At 49.7% G+C, this 16,489-nt stretch overlaps 1 protein-coding gene across 1 annotated transcript; it reads right to left on the reverse strand.

Annotated features, from left to right (window-relative positions):
* Positions 1 to 11,195: 11,195 nt before the first annotated feature.
* On the reverse strand, positions 11,196 to 12,268 carry LOC131259350 (uncharacterized). Its single transcript, XM_058260819.1, has 2 exons — positions 12,167 to 12,268; positions 11,196 to 11,810 (listed from the first exon to the last, which is right to left on the reverse strand). The coding sequence occupies exons 1-2, from the start codon at positions 12,266 to 12,268 to the stop codon at positions 11,196 to 11,198; spliced, it is 717 nt and encodes a 238-aa protein (XP_058116802.1).
* Positions 12,269 to 16,489: the final 4,221 nt, after the last annotated feature.

Below are 16,489 nucleotides of genomic sequence, written 5' to 3' on the forward strand. Positions count from 1 at the left end.
GAGTAATCAACCGCTTGGCGAAACCTAAGTAATAAAGAAATTACCGTTTTGGGAGTTTTTCTTCTGCCTCTCCGACCTTCTTCTTACGGATTTGGGGGAAAAAAATCCTACACTTCATAGGAGGGGTTTCCACCAATTTCCGGAAATTTAAGCGCGAAAACCGTAAATCATCCGGAAGTGTACCGCACATGGGCTTGCTTTAGTACCAACCCCCACACACATGGAGCCTCCCCCCGCCCCGTTGGAGGCAGAAAGGTAAAATGTCATCAACAGAAGCACCTCGACGGTGTTGACTTAGCGATGGAGTTAAGATGGCGGTGTGCGGTGCGAGTAAAAAACAGGAAAAACAATTTTCCTTGTTAGACCCGTCGGCTGGCGGTCGGCAGATAAGCGTCTCTTATCGACAAACCTGTCGGCGAACCCTCGGCCCGCATAATGGCGTACCCCTGCGCCCCTGCGAAGGGAAGGACCGTTTAAGGCCTGCGTCGTCCGCAACGCCATGTACCGGATGTGTTGGATGAAGCAATAATGCAAAAAAAAAGGTACCGGAGGGAACACTACGCAAGAGCCCTTGCGTTATCGGCGGCGGACTTCGCTGCAGCAAAGGCAGTAAAAGCGCGTTGGGTTGTCGGCATGCCCGGGTGTTGTTGTTTAGTAGTTTTTCCTCTCCCTGGTGGCGTTGGAAGAAAGATGGCCCCCTCGAACGTCTTCGGCAGTTTCTGTCTCTCTCTCTCCCGCTCGAGGGCGGCGTTCCCAGGACTCAACGCGGCTATTACGCCTCCGAACCTTCGCTCGCGAAGGTTGGTCTGATGTAAGCGCGACGGTGGACGTACCAGCGAACCCGCTTTTCCCAGCCAGTTACCTCAACACCAGAGGTACTTGATTTGCGATTTCTCACGCCATCACATCCGGTCGACGATGGGGTAGCCAGACCCTTTCTCAGTTCGTTTTTTTTTACGTTTGGCTCGATTTTTCCGACCATACCCATGAGGCGGCGGGAAAACTGGTGGGCACGCAGCGTTTCCACCGTTCGGGTTTCGTTCCGTAAGGGTCGGTGCATGTTTACCTGCGCTTTCAAGTTGCGCGCCGTTTTCCACCGCTATGCGGGTATGAGTGGGGGGGAAGGAGGAGGGACAATGTATTGGCGGATCGATGCGGAAAATACGGAACGATAAGGTTGTGTTTCGAGCGAGCATTACCAACCCCCCGGGCTGGACCCCGTTCGCGAGGGTATTTATTTTCTGTCGCACGATTGTTTGGTGTTCGCAATTGAAGGTTGATAGAGTGGTTTGTTTGTTTGCCGAAGGGGCAGGTGTACCCGGGGGAGGCCTGATTTTCCACCGCCATCGGCGAAGGGAACATGTTAGTGAAAAGTGGATGCGTCGCACCGGAGTTCCCCGAAGCGATCGATCGATGATTGATTGGATGAAAGGAAGGCAACGCGCGCGCCGATGCTTGCGTGTGTGTGTTTGGGTGACAAATGTCTCTATGGAGCTGTTTTTTTCCCGATGCATAAATCATACAGTTGGGTTCATCATAATCGAATTAGGCATCTGTTTATATGGCAGCTGAATGGGGGTTGGCATGTGACATGTTTCTTCCGCTGGTTATGCATTTCTATGCGGGCATTATGTCTTGCATTGCTTTTTGATTACGGTACGGTTCCGTACTTCATTATGAAGTTCCTTTGTTATTTTCCTTTACTTTGAAAAATATCAATGGAAAAACAGGATGGAATATTAGTGAAGTATTTTATTTTCTCTTCCTGTTTGATCGCATTGATTTATAGAAAATAGAAAATAACGTTACTGGAATATTTTTACCGTTTCTGTTTGAGCTTATGTTGAATAACTTTATGAGCTTAAGATGTAACGCACGATAATTGTTATTTATATAAAATATATCGTTCTTCAATGTTCCTGAGCAGGTAAATCTTTTATTTTCTTTCGACTGCATTATTAAATAGGAATTATTTCCACTTTTTTTAAAAGGAACTCGAGTGCACAAATTCGAACTTCTAAATTCATCGTGAAGACAAAACTCATGTGCTGTTTCGCTGGGAGAAATTTACATTATTCAATTTCAAAACTAATCTTCTTCTAATCAAAGTTTGCATCACTTCGATAGTAGATTAAAATCTTTGACTCGAGGAAATTTAAACCCTCGTATTTTCTGCCATTGTTGACCTGGACGTCCAGGAAGTGAGCATGGTTTTCGTACAATCCATTTCTCAACATCGACGGGCCGGCGAAAGAAAGTTGTGCGTCGCCGTGGCGTACATTCTAATGGTCCCGGTCAGTCCGCGCCACTTCCCCGGGATGGCGTACATTCACTTTTCGACAATAAAGCATCGGTGCGGCGAAGGGAACAAAACGCATTCCCGCTCGGAAAACCATTATTGGGCACATTGAAATCGGTACTCGTTTTAGTTTTTTCTTCGTCTAAGATTTATCTTGCGTCCCCGGCCAGCCTCCGGAATCCGCGCGCGCCCCAGGGATGAACTGGAAATTGAAAGTAAAAAGGTGCCCCTTTCCAGGGTGACAATGGGGGAAGGGGAGGAAAGTATGAAAAAAAAACTACCCAGACCCTCACTAACACCGGCCGTGCCGTGGGTTCCTTTCTATTTCCACAAAACCGACCGCAGGCCCGCGGGGCTCCAGCATACATACATAAAGGCGGTCTCCTAAAGGTGCGGGAGCATAAAAGGGGACACGAACCGTCGGGAAGAAAATGAACCTCGGTGGATGCCGCCTGGAATGACCGGAGAGGCATGTGGGGAGGTTGGGCAGGGTAGGGCAAAAATATATCGTTACTCCGTTTCACTCACTTTCGCTCTCGGTTAATGGTGACCAGACGGTGGTCCGACCGTGCGTCGTCCCGATCCCGCGTGTGTGTGTGTGTGTGTGGGTGTGTTTGTGGTGAGAAAATCTTTGCCCAACCTTCGATCCCCACACACTCGGAAGCTTCGGGGTCAGTGTAGTGGCCACCCCGGCCCTTCATCCAGACGGTATCGCGTGGTCGGAATCGGCGAAGCGAATCGTGATGATTAATGTCCGGCTTCGTTTCACGTGCTGGTCATCTCGGCTGGCCAGGGAGAAAGGGTGGCTCGGTTGTCCACGGGAGGGTTCGGGATGGGACCGGAGTGAAAGGTCAGTGGAGCGAGCTCACACACTGACGTCGGCGTTCAACCGTGTTTGGTTAAAAAGGATGAACTATTTTTAAAACAGCCAACGTTCTGAAAACAAGCAAACAAACATAATTTTAGTTTAATTTTGATGCCACTTAATTTTTATCTAATTTAGTAAATCAAATGCCCATCAAGCCATGTTAAAGCTGGACCAAATTTAAAAAGAATGTTTCCACCTGTTAAGAATTTACTATGATTTTGCAAATTGATTGAAATTGCTTTACTCTTTACGGAGAACTAAATTAAATATTTAAAATGGGTCATTTCGCTCGAAACTATTTGACATAATCATGTAAAGCAAGGACTATTTATTTCTAATTGAAAACCATTTGCAAACCATCCAGGGCTCTCCTTTCCTGTGAAACGAATTACAACCGGTGTCTAAGTACCCGTAATGGCCACGGTCGGTCGCATGGTGAAGCTGGAGCGCTGGATCGAACTTCCATGTAAACAGACACCTTCCCTCTGGGCGACCGCTGGCTATCGACGCCGCTGGAAAGTAATTAAACTCCCGGTGCGTTTTCTAATGCAGGCCGGGTTTCACTTTCGTGCGGTTCCGAGGGTCGATTCGTACGGTGTGAGTTGCGGTCGCACACCGAACGAGAAGAGCATTTTCCCGGGATCCTGTTTAGGTGCTTTCTTGCACCCGTCTTGCTTGACTTTTTTTTCTAAGCCACCTAAGTAAGTACGCGCGCGGGTTGACTCCGGGGTTTCGGGGTGGCCACCGCGTTGCTTTCACCGGAAACCCTCATCCCAAGGACCCCTAACCCCCCCCACGGGGGGAAAAGCCCCCGAAATGGGTCACAGCCCCTTACGTAAATGGGGCCAACACCCTGGACGAAAACGCTTCCGCTCAGCTTCGATGACGCTAATGACGATGATTGGGGCCCCCTTCGGATGGGCCTTGGGTTAGCCGAAATCAAAGCATTAATGAAGGTACGCCATAATTTACGCCAAAGCGTTCGTGTGTGCGTGTGTACCTCGGAATGGCCGCCCGGAGGGCACAGGATGCAACGGAACGGCGCCCTAGAAGGCGCAGTTCGGGTCCGAGCGGCGTAGCCTAAATGAGCGCCGTTTCCTTTGGCAATCTTTTCCACCTCGCCGGGCAACGATTTGTTCGGGCGACACTCGCACGTGAACTTGCCGCTGGGGATCGCGTGTTTCTACGACAAGACGAACACAATCTACATCGGATCGTTAAGAGACCGGAAGGGGGAGGTTCATATTTTACGGAAAAACCCGGACCGCACGTGGAGCGAGTCACCAAAATTTATCTTCAAGTTAGTCATCTATGGGTGGTGATAAAATGCACCTTTGGGTCGATTAATAAATATTTGATAGTAGTGTTTGGTCCACCTGGGTTAAAACATTCTTTTAGATAAGTTTCAACCCACGTTGAAGCATTTAATTTTGTAATTTGAAACAGTTTTTCTATGGTCGATAAAAATATATTTTTAGCATGAAACTGTTGAACCTCTTCGAAGCTGAAGGATTATGAAAACAGTAATTAGCGTTTTCCTTCGAGTTCCATGTTCTGGATTACCGATAGAACTTATAATTGATTCCCTCAGATAATAAACTGGGCGTTTTCAATCCACTGACCCTGGAAACATAACTTTTCCATTCGGGGAATTATGAAGAAAAGTTTTATTCCCTTCTGAATGGACATCGATTTAAAATCATTGAACGCAATCCCGTCCTTCCCAGCTAAGGGATACATTTTTGGCCATTACCATCAGCCAGCGTCATCTCTCTTTCTTGTGGGCGAAAAAAGTATTCATCACTTTTAATGGCCGGAATGTATCTCGTTTTGCATTAAATGAAAGTAATTCCAGTGCCAGGGGGAAGCAAAAAAAAAAGAATTCAATGTAAAATTGAACAAAAGCGGAGTGTGAATAATTGCAAGCAATTCAATTACCAAAGGCCACTGCTTTTCAATCCATTAGCCATTCCCCACCGCCTTTCCCCACACCCAGGCGTCGCTTTTGACCGGATGTGTTTTCCCGGTGGGATTTTTTTTTGTTCGCGGACTCTTTTAAACGCGTCGTGTTGTGATTTTTTCTCCGTTTAACATCTGCAAGCGCGTGTACAAATGGTGCTGATGGTGGTGGTGGTGGTGGTTAGCATGCAAATCATGGCAAGTGCAAAGGAAATCGTGGAAGCGCAGGAAAAATTACACACCAAACCCGCGGCAGAAAGCGGAGCGGGTTGAACGAATGGCCACTCGACCGAGCGCCTCGACGGCTTCTGCCGGACGGCGGCCATTCACTGACGTCAGGCGTCCGGCCATTTAGCGAGAAAGTGGACACTGCCCCGGCCGAAGTCGCGGGCGGTACACTTTACTTTCGATCGATACCGAGCCCGCGACTCCTGGGCTTCGGAAAACTATGAGGATACAAATCGATAGCAATTCGGCCCGGTTTCCATCATTTCAGCGTCGTCCGAATGTTAATGGGTTTCCGTCCTTCCGTCCTTCCGTCCGTCCGTCCGGAACGCCTTCCCGAAAGGATCGCCTGGCGACGCGTTTGCACATGATGCAGCAATTTAATGGAGGCAGCAAACGGCTCTACTACAGCTCCTTTTTATTTCTGGCTCTCGCGGCACGAGCCCGGATCTGACATTCCGTTATATTTCAGGGCCGGGACGTGTTCGCCAGTCTCTGGTTCGGTCGGTTTCCGTCGTCGTCGTAAAACTGCCCGTTTCGTTTCCCCCTTTTCACTGTCCCGAGGAGATAATAATTGCCGCCTTCCCCAAGGCGGACCCCCGGGAACCGCGGGACGAAGGCGCGGACGGTGGGTCGTTAGCGCGAGAAGGGAAAAATGTGCAAAAGTGCATTGCATTCAGCGCGTGGCTTTGGGGAATGCACCAGCTTCGCCAGCGAAGCTCCGGCTGACTGTGAAATGAAATAGTTTCATTTCGTTTTTAGTATTCCCTCGCTGTACCATGGGAAGGGCATAGGGAATGGGCGCGTGACTGGCGGTGAAATTCCTCACGATTCATGTGCCTGTTTCGTCGGTTTTTCGCGACCTCCACGAATGGCGCGATGCAGTTGGGTGCAGCAGCGCGCGCGAATAAATGATGAGAGCGCAAAACAAAAACACCAGGCTCACCCTTCTCCGCCTCGAACTTGAATTTGTATTTTGCTTTTTGAGGCCATTGGTCGGTGCCATTGACCTAGATTTTCCGGGTAAAGCAGCGCACCAGGCGTGAGGTTATCAAACCCGACTTTGGGGGTTTTTTTTCGGCAGACGCACCCGTTTTCCTGACGTCCATTCAACTTGTGATTTTTCGTCCGCAACATGGCGCGGTCATTGGAATGACATTTCATTACCACTCGGGATGACTTTTCCGACCGGTCACCAGCAAATGAGGTGGAAAATTAAGAAATTATCATTCTTTCTCTTTCTGCCGGCGGTGGAGGGGTTTTCCATCGGAGTTCTGTTCGAAAAGTAATTTCCTGCAACGAACCATAAATCTCCGGAATCGAACTGAGGGAGCGATGGCAGAGTGTGATAATATAATAGCAGTTTGGGAAATTTATCTTATGGCCTTAGCGTCCTGTTGCTAATCCGCTTCAGAACGGACCGAATCGGACATCGACATAAAACACTTGGAACCATAATGTGACTTTTTTGCGATTTTGCGTGTGGTGTCAAAAATGTTTCCATTTGATTGAGTTTTCGTAATCCATTATTTTGTGCTTATTTTTCCCACAGACATTTGTCGTCCATTTGGTTCGAATTCAGATCGCCCGAATTGAAGTGCTGAGTCAAGCCTTCTGTCGGCTTCCCATCGAACAACATTTCCATAATTTATTAGCAAGCACCATTATTAGCCACCGGGCAGGGTGTGTCTTGCAAGCTGACGGCTTGAAATAGAGCTGAGGGGCTTGTTTTCATATCTGAAATAAGCAACTGTTGACTTCTGAGTAGTTTATACTTAGTGTCGTTTTTTTCCCAGCCTTTAGGAAACGTAAAGAAAATATTAAAATTAACTGCTGATCCGTATCACGAGAGTTCCATAGAATACAAAGAAGCCTAACGAAAGAAAATCCAGAAAGTTCTTCGGCATGCCTCCATGGAGTGAAATTTATTGTAATAAACAAGAATGCTATCCGGTAAAAGTTAGTCGTTGATTTCTTGTTTGTCAAGTGTAGGAAAAACTAAAAAGTTTACACCGACGGCTGAGCGACGGCGCAGAGCCCTGACTCCCGGGCTGGGAGGGTCGTGGTGAAAGTTTTCAAAGCGAATTAAAAGACAAACCACCCAAGATCAAGCTCGAGAAAGCGTAAGGCGGAGAAAGTTCCTCAAGACACGCAGCGTGCAGTGTGGTGAAAAAGCGGGTACGCCTGGAGGTAGGCAAAGTTTGTGTCTGCAAGACTCGGTTTTGTCGGTTCGATGAGCGGATCTTGAGTTGCATTTTATTGGGCGCTTCACCAAACCGCTTCGTTCCGTTGGAGTTTGCATGGATTGAGACATCAAAGAGGCAGACATTGTTTTCAATTTGTTGCGCATATTAAGTTAAACATCAGCGGTTTTTAGTTGTTAAAGATTCAATTTCAGAAAGTCAGTCTTTTGGCTACGTCGAGAAAGTCATCAAATTTTAAGGATTGTCTCTACTTTCGTATTTGTGTTGATGTGTATTAAAATTTGTGTTGGTGTAATAATGGTTTAGAAAAGCTTTTAGTTTTAGACTACTTTAAAACTTTCTAATTTCTTCAAGGATCCTTCTGATCCAAACTGTCATCTCGTATGTAAAGCGCAAGAAAAAGTATCACAAATCAAGAATGCTACAATCTATTTGCCTCCAGCGAAAGGCGGTCGGAATGCCGAGGGAGAAGCCCAAACCAAAACCCAATCAGATCAATCAAAATGTCACCGGCCGATGGCATGACTTGTCTTTCGCGGAACGTAATCGAGGCCAGCATCGGTGGCCCGGAACTACCTCTTTGGGGGGCTGAACAAAACGGGGACGTACATGAGGGGGGGGAGGGGGTCAGTAAAAGTGAAAGTTGGCGCATTTCGGGCGCACGGTGAAAGCATAACGTAATCGCCACTCGCGTACGCACCGGTGGGTGGTCAAGGAAACGTTCTTTGTACCTCTTAGGTTGGTCCGGGATTGGAGTTCCCTTTTTTTTGCGCTTACCTTTCGGTCCGTTGTTGTTGTTGTTGCGATTGTTTACGGGTAGCACTTCCATGTGAACGCGCGTCCGGTGAGTGGTTTCCCCATTTTCGACCATTGTCATCGGATCGGTCGGCCTTAGGCCAATTATAAAAATAAAAAGATAGCCCATTTCCGGTGGCCACCTGCTCGGATCGCACAAATTAGCATAAATAAACCCGACATTCTTGCCCCAGAAACCCGAACCCGGAGCGCGGGGAGCAACTGTAAATCAATAAAAAATAGGCAGTTAGAATGCACTCCTCGAGATCGATCGGCGGACTGCAGCCCCCGAACGCGCCCGGAAGGCTTGAAGGTGGAGAACATTTTTGGGCGAAAGAACGGGTGGAAAACCAGAAAAGCCCCGTAATAATCGCACCGCCGATAGAGGTAATATTTAATAGCACGGGGGAAGCTACAGACAGAGCCCACACGCAATTAACACACTTCTGAAAGCAAACGGCATCTCGGGAGTGGCGTCCCCAATCCCAACCGAGGGGCAAAACGATCGCATCCTCCCAGACTACTCGGAAGGTCCAGGGTACTCCGCAGGCCCCACTCCCAGACTGGCGTCCGTTTATTGGATGGTGTCGTAAAACAAAATAAAAGACCTGAAGCAGGAAAAGCAAAACAAAACCTTCCCCGCCACTTCGGGGAGGAAGGAATAAATTTATGGATTTGGTTTGGTCCGTGTTTTATTTCGAGCCCGAACCGGTTTCTAATTCCTGCCCGCAGTAGCGTCACACCTGGAATCCGCAACGCTCCCCCTCATTCGGCGTTTCGAAAGCGAACCGTGAAATGGGATGCGTGACACGTGACATCGTTGACTAGCGCGCACGTACGCACCACCGCGGAACCATGTGCGCTTTTGCGCGAAGCTGTCACCAACCCCTGGAGCTGGAGCGATGCATGTGTCACGCCATAACCGGGCGATCGGAGTCTCCAAAATGAGGTCAGCACGACGATTCGCTTTCGATTTGGGGAAGTCAGCCGCCATGTGCATGCGTTCCAGTTCCACAACGGAACTGCACTGCGTGACTGGTGGGTTCAGCGCTGAAATGCAAACGGATCGCTTTCGTTGCCATCGCGCCGGCATAAGGCTTCCCCTGCTGCTAGGTCTCGGGAGAAAGGAATTCGATCGCCATACAGGGTAGATACAATCGCCGTACGAATGAATGAATGAAACCCAATCACAGCACGGTGGTTTTTGGTTTTTTGATACGTTTTTCGCATTTCATTTATTTCCTTTGATTTCTACTCTTTTTGCCTCTTCCAGTTCTCGCTCTTTGCTCTTATTTACAATGTATGTGGGTTGATGAGGTGGCGTTACCTTGCTTGTGTCTGTATCCTGTGGAAGCTGAATTCAGAATCCTATTTCCTTTCCTATTAGTTGTATTCTGGGAGCAGTAGTTCTCCATGTTTCTTTTCCGTTCCGTTCCATTTTTCTTTCCCATGGTTCGTGCGCATGGGATTGAAGATGGCCTGCTTTGACGGGTCGGGCCACGATGGATGGGAAGAAACGGGTGGGGGCGGGTAGCACGCCGATTCCCGGACGTCGGAATGAAATTGCTTTGCGTACGGTTTTCCCGTGCGCACGCGTAATTGGCGTCGGTCCGTTACGGTTAGCTGTCGGTTGGGGTCACGCCTAGGTATCTAGCGTGCCTCTCTAACAGCACCGTGAGTTCCCGGCCGAGTCCACAGCCTCCGCCAAGCCACCACTTGATCGAAAATTATGCACCAGTATCTCGCCCCATTCTAACGGGGCAAGTGGAGCGGTAAAATCGGTCCGATAATGGGTTGGAAGCTGAACGGTCCCCGCCTCCCGCAACTCCCATCCACCGCGGGTGTCCCGAGGTGAGGGATGAATTTTCCTTTCCGTTTTTTTTTTAAATCTGCTTAAGATGGGCGGAAAAAGCTAGCTAGATAGAAGACTAGAACTTCGGTCATAGAATCGAACCCGCTGGCGCCCCGCAAACCCCACCCATGTGTGTGTGTGTGTGTGTAGGTTTGTGGGTCCGGCCAGGGTACGGGCGAGAAAAGTGGGCAGTAGGGTGAAGATGGAAGGGGGTGCAAACGGTGCGGTGCGCAGTTTGCGGTTACGTTTCGGACCACCGCCCGGCGAACCGCCGACATTCCGGGCTCGGGGTCCGTTTTCTTGTAGAAAAAGAAAATCGGCAAACCCCGTACGCGCTCGGAGCCGGCCCTGAGGTGGACGCTGGGCGTGTGAGTGTGTGTGGGTACATAAGTCCGAGCCTAACACTAATCGATTGGGACGCCGGATCGAATTACCTCAATCGGCCTTGTGGTTTTGGGATAAGTAAACAAGGTGTATAGATACAGTAGACTAGATCGAAGAGAGTAAAACAAATTAAAGGAAGCGCGACCGCTTCACGATAGGACGTAGATGTAGACGTAGTAGTCGTAGTAGTAGTAGTAGTAGGTAGTGTTTAGCAGCTATCAGTGGTTGCGATAGTATTTTTGTGGTGTGTGTTACTGTGTTTGGTACGAGTGTCGACCGCGCGGGATCGATGGCCTCTTGTAGGTCGGTCGAAGGAGGAAATGGTGTGCTTACAGTGTGCCTCCTATATCTGTGTGTGTGTGTGTTTGATTGCACGCGGGCAATACAGGACACCCTGTCAACGTTGGTAGAGCAAAACGTGGTCACAACAAAACAAATGAACAAATCAATTCCTCGTCTAACGGCTAGGGTAATAAATTAATCTCGATCTCGGGCGGAGACTTCCGGGAACTTCCCCAGAGTTCGGCCCGCACGACGCTCGCAATAAATTAGAGGGGGTTGTGTGTGTGTGTGATGTTGGTACTGTGGTTCCGGCTGGCGTTCCGGAACTTACTTTCGCGCGGGCTTGTGGCCGGCGTACGCGATGGAGTGGGCGGGCTGGCTGTGGGAACCATAGTCACCATAGCCGCTCGGCTCCCAACCTCCGGACGAGCCGTGGTAGGCGGTGTGGCCTTCGTCCTTCTTGGACAGCAGCTTCTTCAGGAACAGGAACTTGGAGAGAACCAGGGCGATGACGGACACGATCAGGGCCTTCTTGGCGATCAGCGCGATGCCGAGCAGGGCCAAGATGGCGAGACCGACGATCTTCAGCTTGACCAGTCCGAGGATGGGCAGCAGCGCCTTCAGGATCTTCTTCTTACCGCGAGCCTCGGCGACCATGGCACGCATCTGGCCCTTGACCTCCTCCGGGATGACGGTGGACAGGCTGCGGGCGGCACCGGCCATGTCGAGGTTGAGCGAACGCTCCCGCAGGAAGCTGACCGAGCGCTCGAACACGTAGTTCTCCAGGGCTTCCTCACGCGACTCGACGCTGTTGGCCGACTCGACCTGGGCGCTGTCGGCGCTGTACGAGCGGGAGTCACGGCCGGCCGCCTTCACGAACGACAGTCCACCGGCGACGCTGATCTGCGGCTGGTCGAAGAACTCACGCGCCTTGCGGTAGAACTGGAAGTAGAAGTGGAAGTGGATGTTGGTGATCGTGTCATGATCGGAATCGGAACGGAACGGAACGGGGCGGGTTCGAATGCATAGGTCCAGGCACCAATCGTTTGTTAGCCTCCAAAATCTTCCCAAATTCCCCTGGTTTTACACTGAACATGTTAAGCTTTGACTATTCCTCGGCTTATGAAGTCTTGTCTGTTCATGATTGCTTATCTTGCACTGGTATTATTTAGCACTGGTGGTTAACTAAGAACCACGCCACCGAAACTGTCCATACTCTCGTGGAATTAACCAACTAAAACAACCGAACCACACACAACACACGCTTCGTAAGGCGTTTGGCTTATCGCTTTTCGTACCGTTAGCTGCAGGCAGGAGATCGAATCCTTATCCAAACACTCCTTGAAGTCCTGGGCCGCGGCCAGGGCGCACACACTCAGTACACAGATTAACAGCTTCATGGTAGAGCTCTGGGCGGAAGTCACTGACGCGCTCTCGAGTATCAGATGGAACGGAGTCGGGTTTGTAATCGTTTCGCTTTGCGCTTCTTGGCAGGCTCCTCACCGGTACGGAACTAAACACGGATTGACAATTTTCCTCGCGCTACCGAGGTGTTTATAAGAGGCCTTCCCCCCCATCGGGGGCCGGCCGGTCCGGGTTGCCCTCTCTCTTCGCGCGAGCTCGCCGAGATGCTCTTCCGAAGCGCTTTCTCCTTTCTCTCTTTCGCACCCACCCGGCTCCGTGTTTCGAGCTCGAGCCGAAGACGCGCACTTTCTGCTTTCCCGTTCCCCGCCCGTCGATCGCGTGCGGGTGGGCGAAAGGTGGTGGGTGGAAGCGGTGGGGCGAGGGTGGTGGCGCTTAAAGCGCGGCCTGCACACACCAGCACACGCTCCACACCCGCGGAGAGGTATCAGCATCTCGGTCCGCGAGTCTTCTTTCGGCCAGCATCGGAGGGAAGCGAGCGATTTCGGATGGCGATGGCTCGAGCTTTCTTCGGTGGGCTTTCTTTCTCGCTCTGGTTGCCCTCTCCCCCACGGGAACCCTTCACTGGCAACGACCCACCGACCCCTCACGGCCCACTCTCCCGCACCCGACAAAGCCTACGAGGTTGGAGCCCGGATGTCGATTTCGTACGTCGCTCGCTGCAGTCCCATTCCTGAGACCTCCTCTCGGAACGGAATCAATCCACAAATATTTACATTCTCCTTCTCCCGTTCGCTTGGTTTCGCGGTTGTGCGAATCGATCGTAGCCTTTGTTTCGAGTTCGGAGTATGAATGAAAATAATATAAAAATGTTGGTATCATTTCGCTCCGTTTCGGGTTCGGCGAAAGCCAACCAAAGTCCGAACCGGGGGAATCCTGGTGCGTTCTCGAGGGCGAACATCGACCGCCAGTTTCCCAGGGTCCCATGGACACTTCCTCCCCCGATCGATAACGACGGTACGACAAGGCCCTGCGGCACCGGCGGATGCCTTTTTTCGCCAATCGACCAGTTTTGGAGCCTCCCCTCCGCGTCCCCCCTGTTCCCCCAACCCTTCTGGAGGCTGTTGATTACACGATTAAAATTCCGGGAGTGAGAGTTCGAAAATGGACGGACAATCTTTATCGCGCCGCCGCCGCCCGAAACGAAACGGATGCGTAAAGATCGATTAGCTTGGGGGCCGTGCGCGAGCCCGGTGCAACCCGGATTTCGTGGTCCGCGGTCCCAGGGGCCGGACCCCCTTCCAACGGCACGCCGCGATCGCTGTTCGGATAAAAGAGAAATGGTCCACCATCGGATCGGTGATCGTTCAGCCCGGCAGGGACCACCCCAAGATCCGCTGGGCGCTGATTAGATGCCTGCTTGGCCGGCCTAACATCCGGAACCGGGAGTTAGGGTCAAAAGGCGGCAAAAGGGGGACTTTTGGAAACAGCCTCCCGGAGCGAACGGAGAATGCGTAGGATGGTTGGATGATGAAATTCTTCCCAAATGAAAATCGATGAAATTTGTTGTTTTATTATCTGCCGCGAAGGTGAGCGGTTGAATTTCTAAGTGTGTCTCTTTCGATGTCAATCATCCTCGAAAGGGTCTCGCGCTGTGACGATGTTACAATGCGATGGAGAAGAGTATTTACTAATGATTTAGGCTGTCAACTTATCGTTTTACATTAGTTTAAAATGTTACGATATTCTTCTTCATTTTTATGTCCGTTATCAAATGTGGCATTTTTATGATTTTGCAATGAGTAACAAGTAAATCAATCAAAAATAAAGTAATAAACTTTTTAACTAACCATGAACGATGAAAGAAGAAGAACGTAGAAAACGTCAAATGCTCCTAACTTTGTCATCTCGTAAGTTCTTATAATGTTTTGCCTGTTGTTGTGTAGGGTTTGTGCTACTATAGAACTATGAGTGCACATGAACAGTCAAGAATATAATGAATTTAGAAACACTTAGAAAACCCTTCCATTTCCTATTAAGCTAAATTTTTAACCAATCTCTTTTTGAGTTGAAACTGTAAATTTTCTTTTTTGGTAGTGATTGTTTTCGTTGTAGTTGGATTTATATCGGATTCGTATTTGTTAAGATACGGATGGTATCCATCATGTTTCCATTATGATAATAAATAAACTTTCTATGTTTCCTTGCGCTGGGTGTTGAAAAATGCATCTTTCCGCCTTGCTTCCCTTGCTGAAATCAAAATCCCAAAACAGCGCCGAGCTCCAGGTACGCCGCGGCCATGCCAAGTAAGGCGACCAGTACGCAACACTACACTCCGCGGCCATCCGGACATTCCCGCCCTGATAACTTTCAAAATCACGGCGCCGATTTCGGTTCGCGATCCACGATCCGCACTTTATTGCATCATACATATAACATTTCCAGCCGAAAAATCCGGAGCGCTCGTGACTCGCACGTTGATCACGGATTTCGGTCGGCCCATACCCTGTCCCCCCTGCCCTGCTTCTCTTCCCCACCTTTCACCGGTAAAGTGTCGCAGCGACGGTTATTTGTTTGTTTGTTATTTTTTCCTTCCGTCGGAGAAATGGTCGCCGGAATTCCGGACGTGAGCTTAGGTCCGGTCGGCGCGCGCAATAAAGATGCAATCGTGTAACGGGTCCCAGGGGCAAACGATTACATCCGTCAGCAGACGGGCAGAAGAAAGGAGATGAAAGTTGTCTTCCCAGGCTGGGGTCCCGGCTGGGGTCTTGCGAGCGTTTGGGATTTATTTTGAGGTTTTTTTTTCTCGTTCTGCGCCTTAGCCTCCGCAACACCGACACTTTCCATCCGGACGCGAGCATGTCCGCGATCGGTTTTCCTCGACCCGCGACACTTTTCTTTTTCTTCACCCATGTTTGCTGGTGATTTGTGGTTGCTAATTTTATGTGTGTGTGTGTGTGTGTGTGTGTGTGTGTGTGTGTGTGTGTGTCTTTGCTCCACCAAATCGGGAGCAACCGTTCCGCGGGCTGGGATGAGTTTCATCATCGATCGGTTCCGTCACCGCAGCAGCGCCGGACGGAGTTATCGATCTTCTGCGACATCGACTTGATGCAACCCGGCCCCGGTTGATGCCTTTCTACTCGGCTCGAAGCCGTCGTGACGTCAATGACTTGGGCGGCCAGTTCACGATCGTGCGGCGCCGGGGCAACGAAAGTGAAAGATTCCTCCGGAGACATTGGACCCCGAACGGGCCGTTGAGTCAAACGTTGCTGGGGGAGGAGTGAGAGAGAGAGCGCGAGAGCAGGAGGCGACTTTCGTCGTCCTTGCACGGCGACCGAGCCGGTCGATCATGGCCCGGGAGAGATCGCAGCTGCGTGCAAAAATGCATCGCCAGCCCTCGGTCGATCTCTGCTCGGACGATCGTGTCTTTCGTTCCAGCGATGCAGTTGCGGTGTGCAAGTTCCGTTTCGATCTTTCCTATCGCCAGCGCTGGGCGGCTTGGCGATGGCGGTGGTGGTGTTACGTGGAACCACTTGCATCACTTGGTGGCGGACGAAGTTGGACAGTGTTTGTTTTCGGTCCGGTTCGTCTCCTTCTTGGATCGTTTTTTTTTTCGCCGCACATTAAGCTCGCTGCGGTGAGGAATTCCCATGGCCAGGGACACTTTCACTGTACCATAAAATCGCGCTAGATCGAGCGTGGAAAAGTGCAGCTTAGTATCGGAGAGAAAGAGGGAGAGAGGTAGTCATTGAATGAGCTCCAAGCTAGGAGTTTCGGTTGGGTTGGAAAAGAAGCTACACATGCCTAATTTTAGGTGCGAACGTTTGTCTACTGACAGCTTAAGTCACTCGTTGTCGTAAAAGACTTGTCAAATAGATTTTCCACTATCTTAATCTTTTAGTGGTTTTTATTAGTTCTCTCTAGTTTTGTTAACTTCATTGTTCCAGCTATCTTGCAACAATAAAACACATGAAAAAGGGCGGGTTTTACGAAGAAGTACTTGAACATTATTCATTTTCATTTGTTTCCTTTTTGTTGGTGTGTTTTGTGTTAGTTTTTCTTCACCTTGGATTGATTTATATCGAAAACAGCTTACATTAGTGTTAAGAAAAATATTACGAATACTTTAAAATTTATTTGGCACATACATTAGCTGGTACAATGGTAAATTAGTTTCCATACTCCCCCAGTAAATCTGAATGTTTGTTATTTATTGGTGAAATTAAAAGCAACTTGAACTTTTGTGATTGCCTTCTTGA

The sequence above is a fragment of the Anopheles coustani genome, chromosome 3 (genome assembly GCF_943734705.1).
Source record: "Anopheles coustani chromosome 3, idAnoCousDA_361_x.2, whole genome shotgun sequence".
In the NCBI taxonomy this organism is placed as follows: Eukaryota; Metazoa; Arthropoda; class Insecta; order Diptera; family Culicidae; genus Anopheles; species Anopheles coustani.

What these genes read in the sequence shown, in the direction of transcription:
- LOC131259350 (XM_058260819.1), bottom strand. Translation starts at nt 12,268, where the DNA reads ATGAAGCTGTTAATCTGTGTACTGAGTGTGTGCGCCCTGGCCGCGGCC. An exon ending in TCTCCTGCCTGCAGCTAACG is followed by an intron (nt 11,811 to 12,166) that starts GTACGAAAAGCG and finishes TTCTACTTCCAG; the next exon opens with TTCTACCGCAAGGCGCGTGA.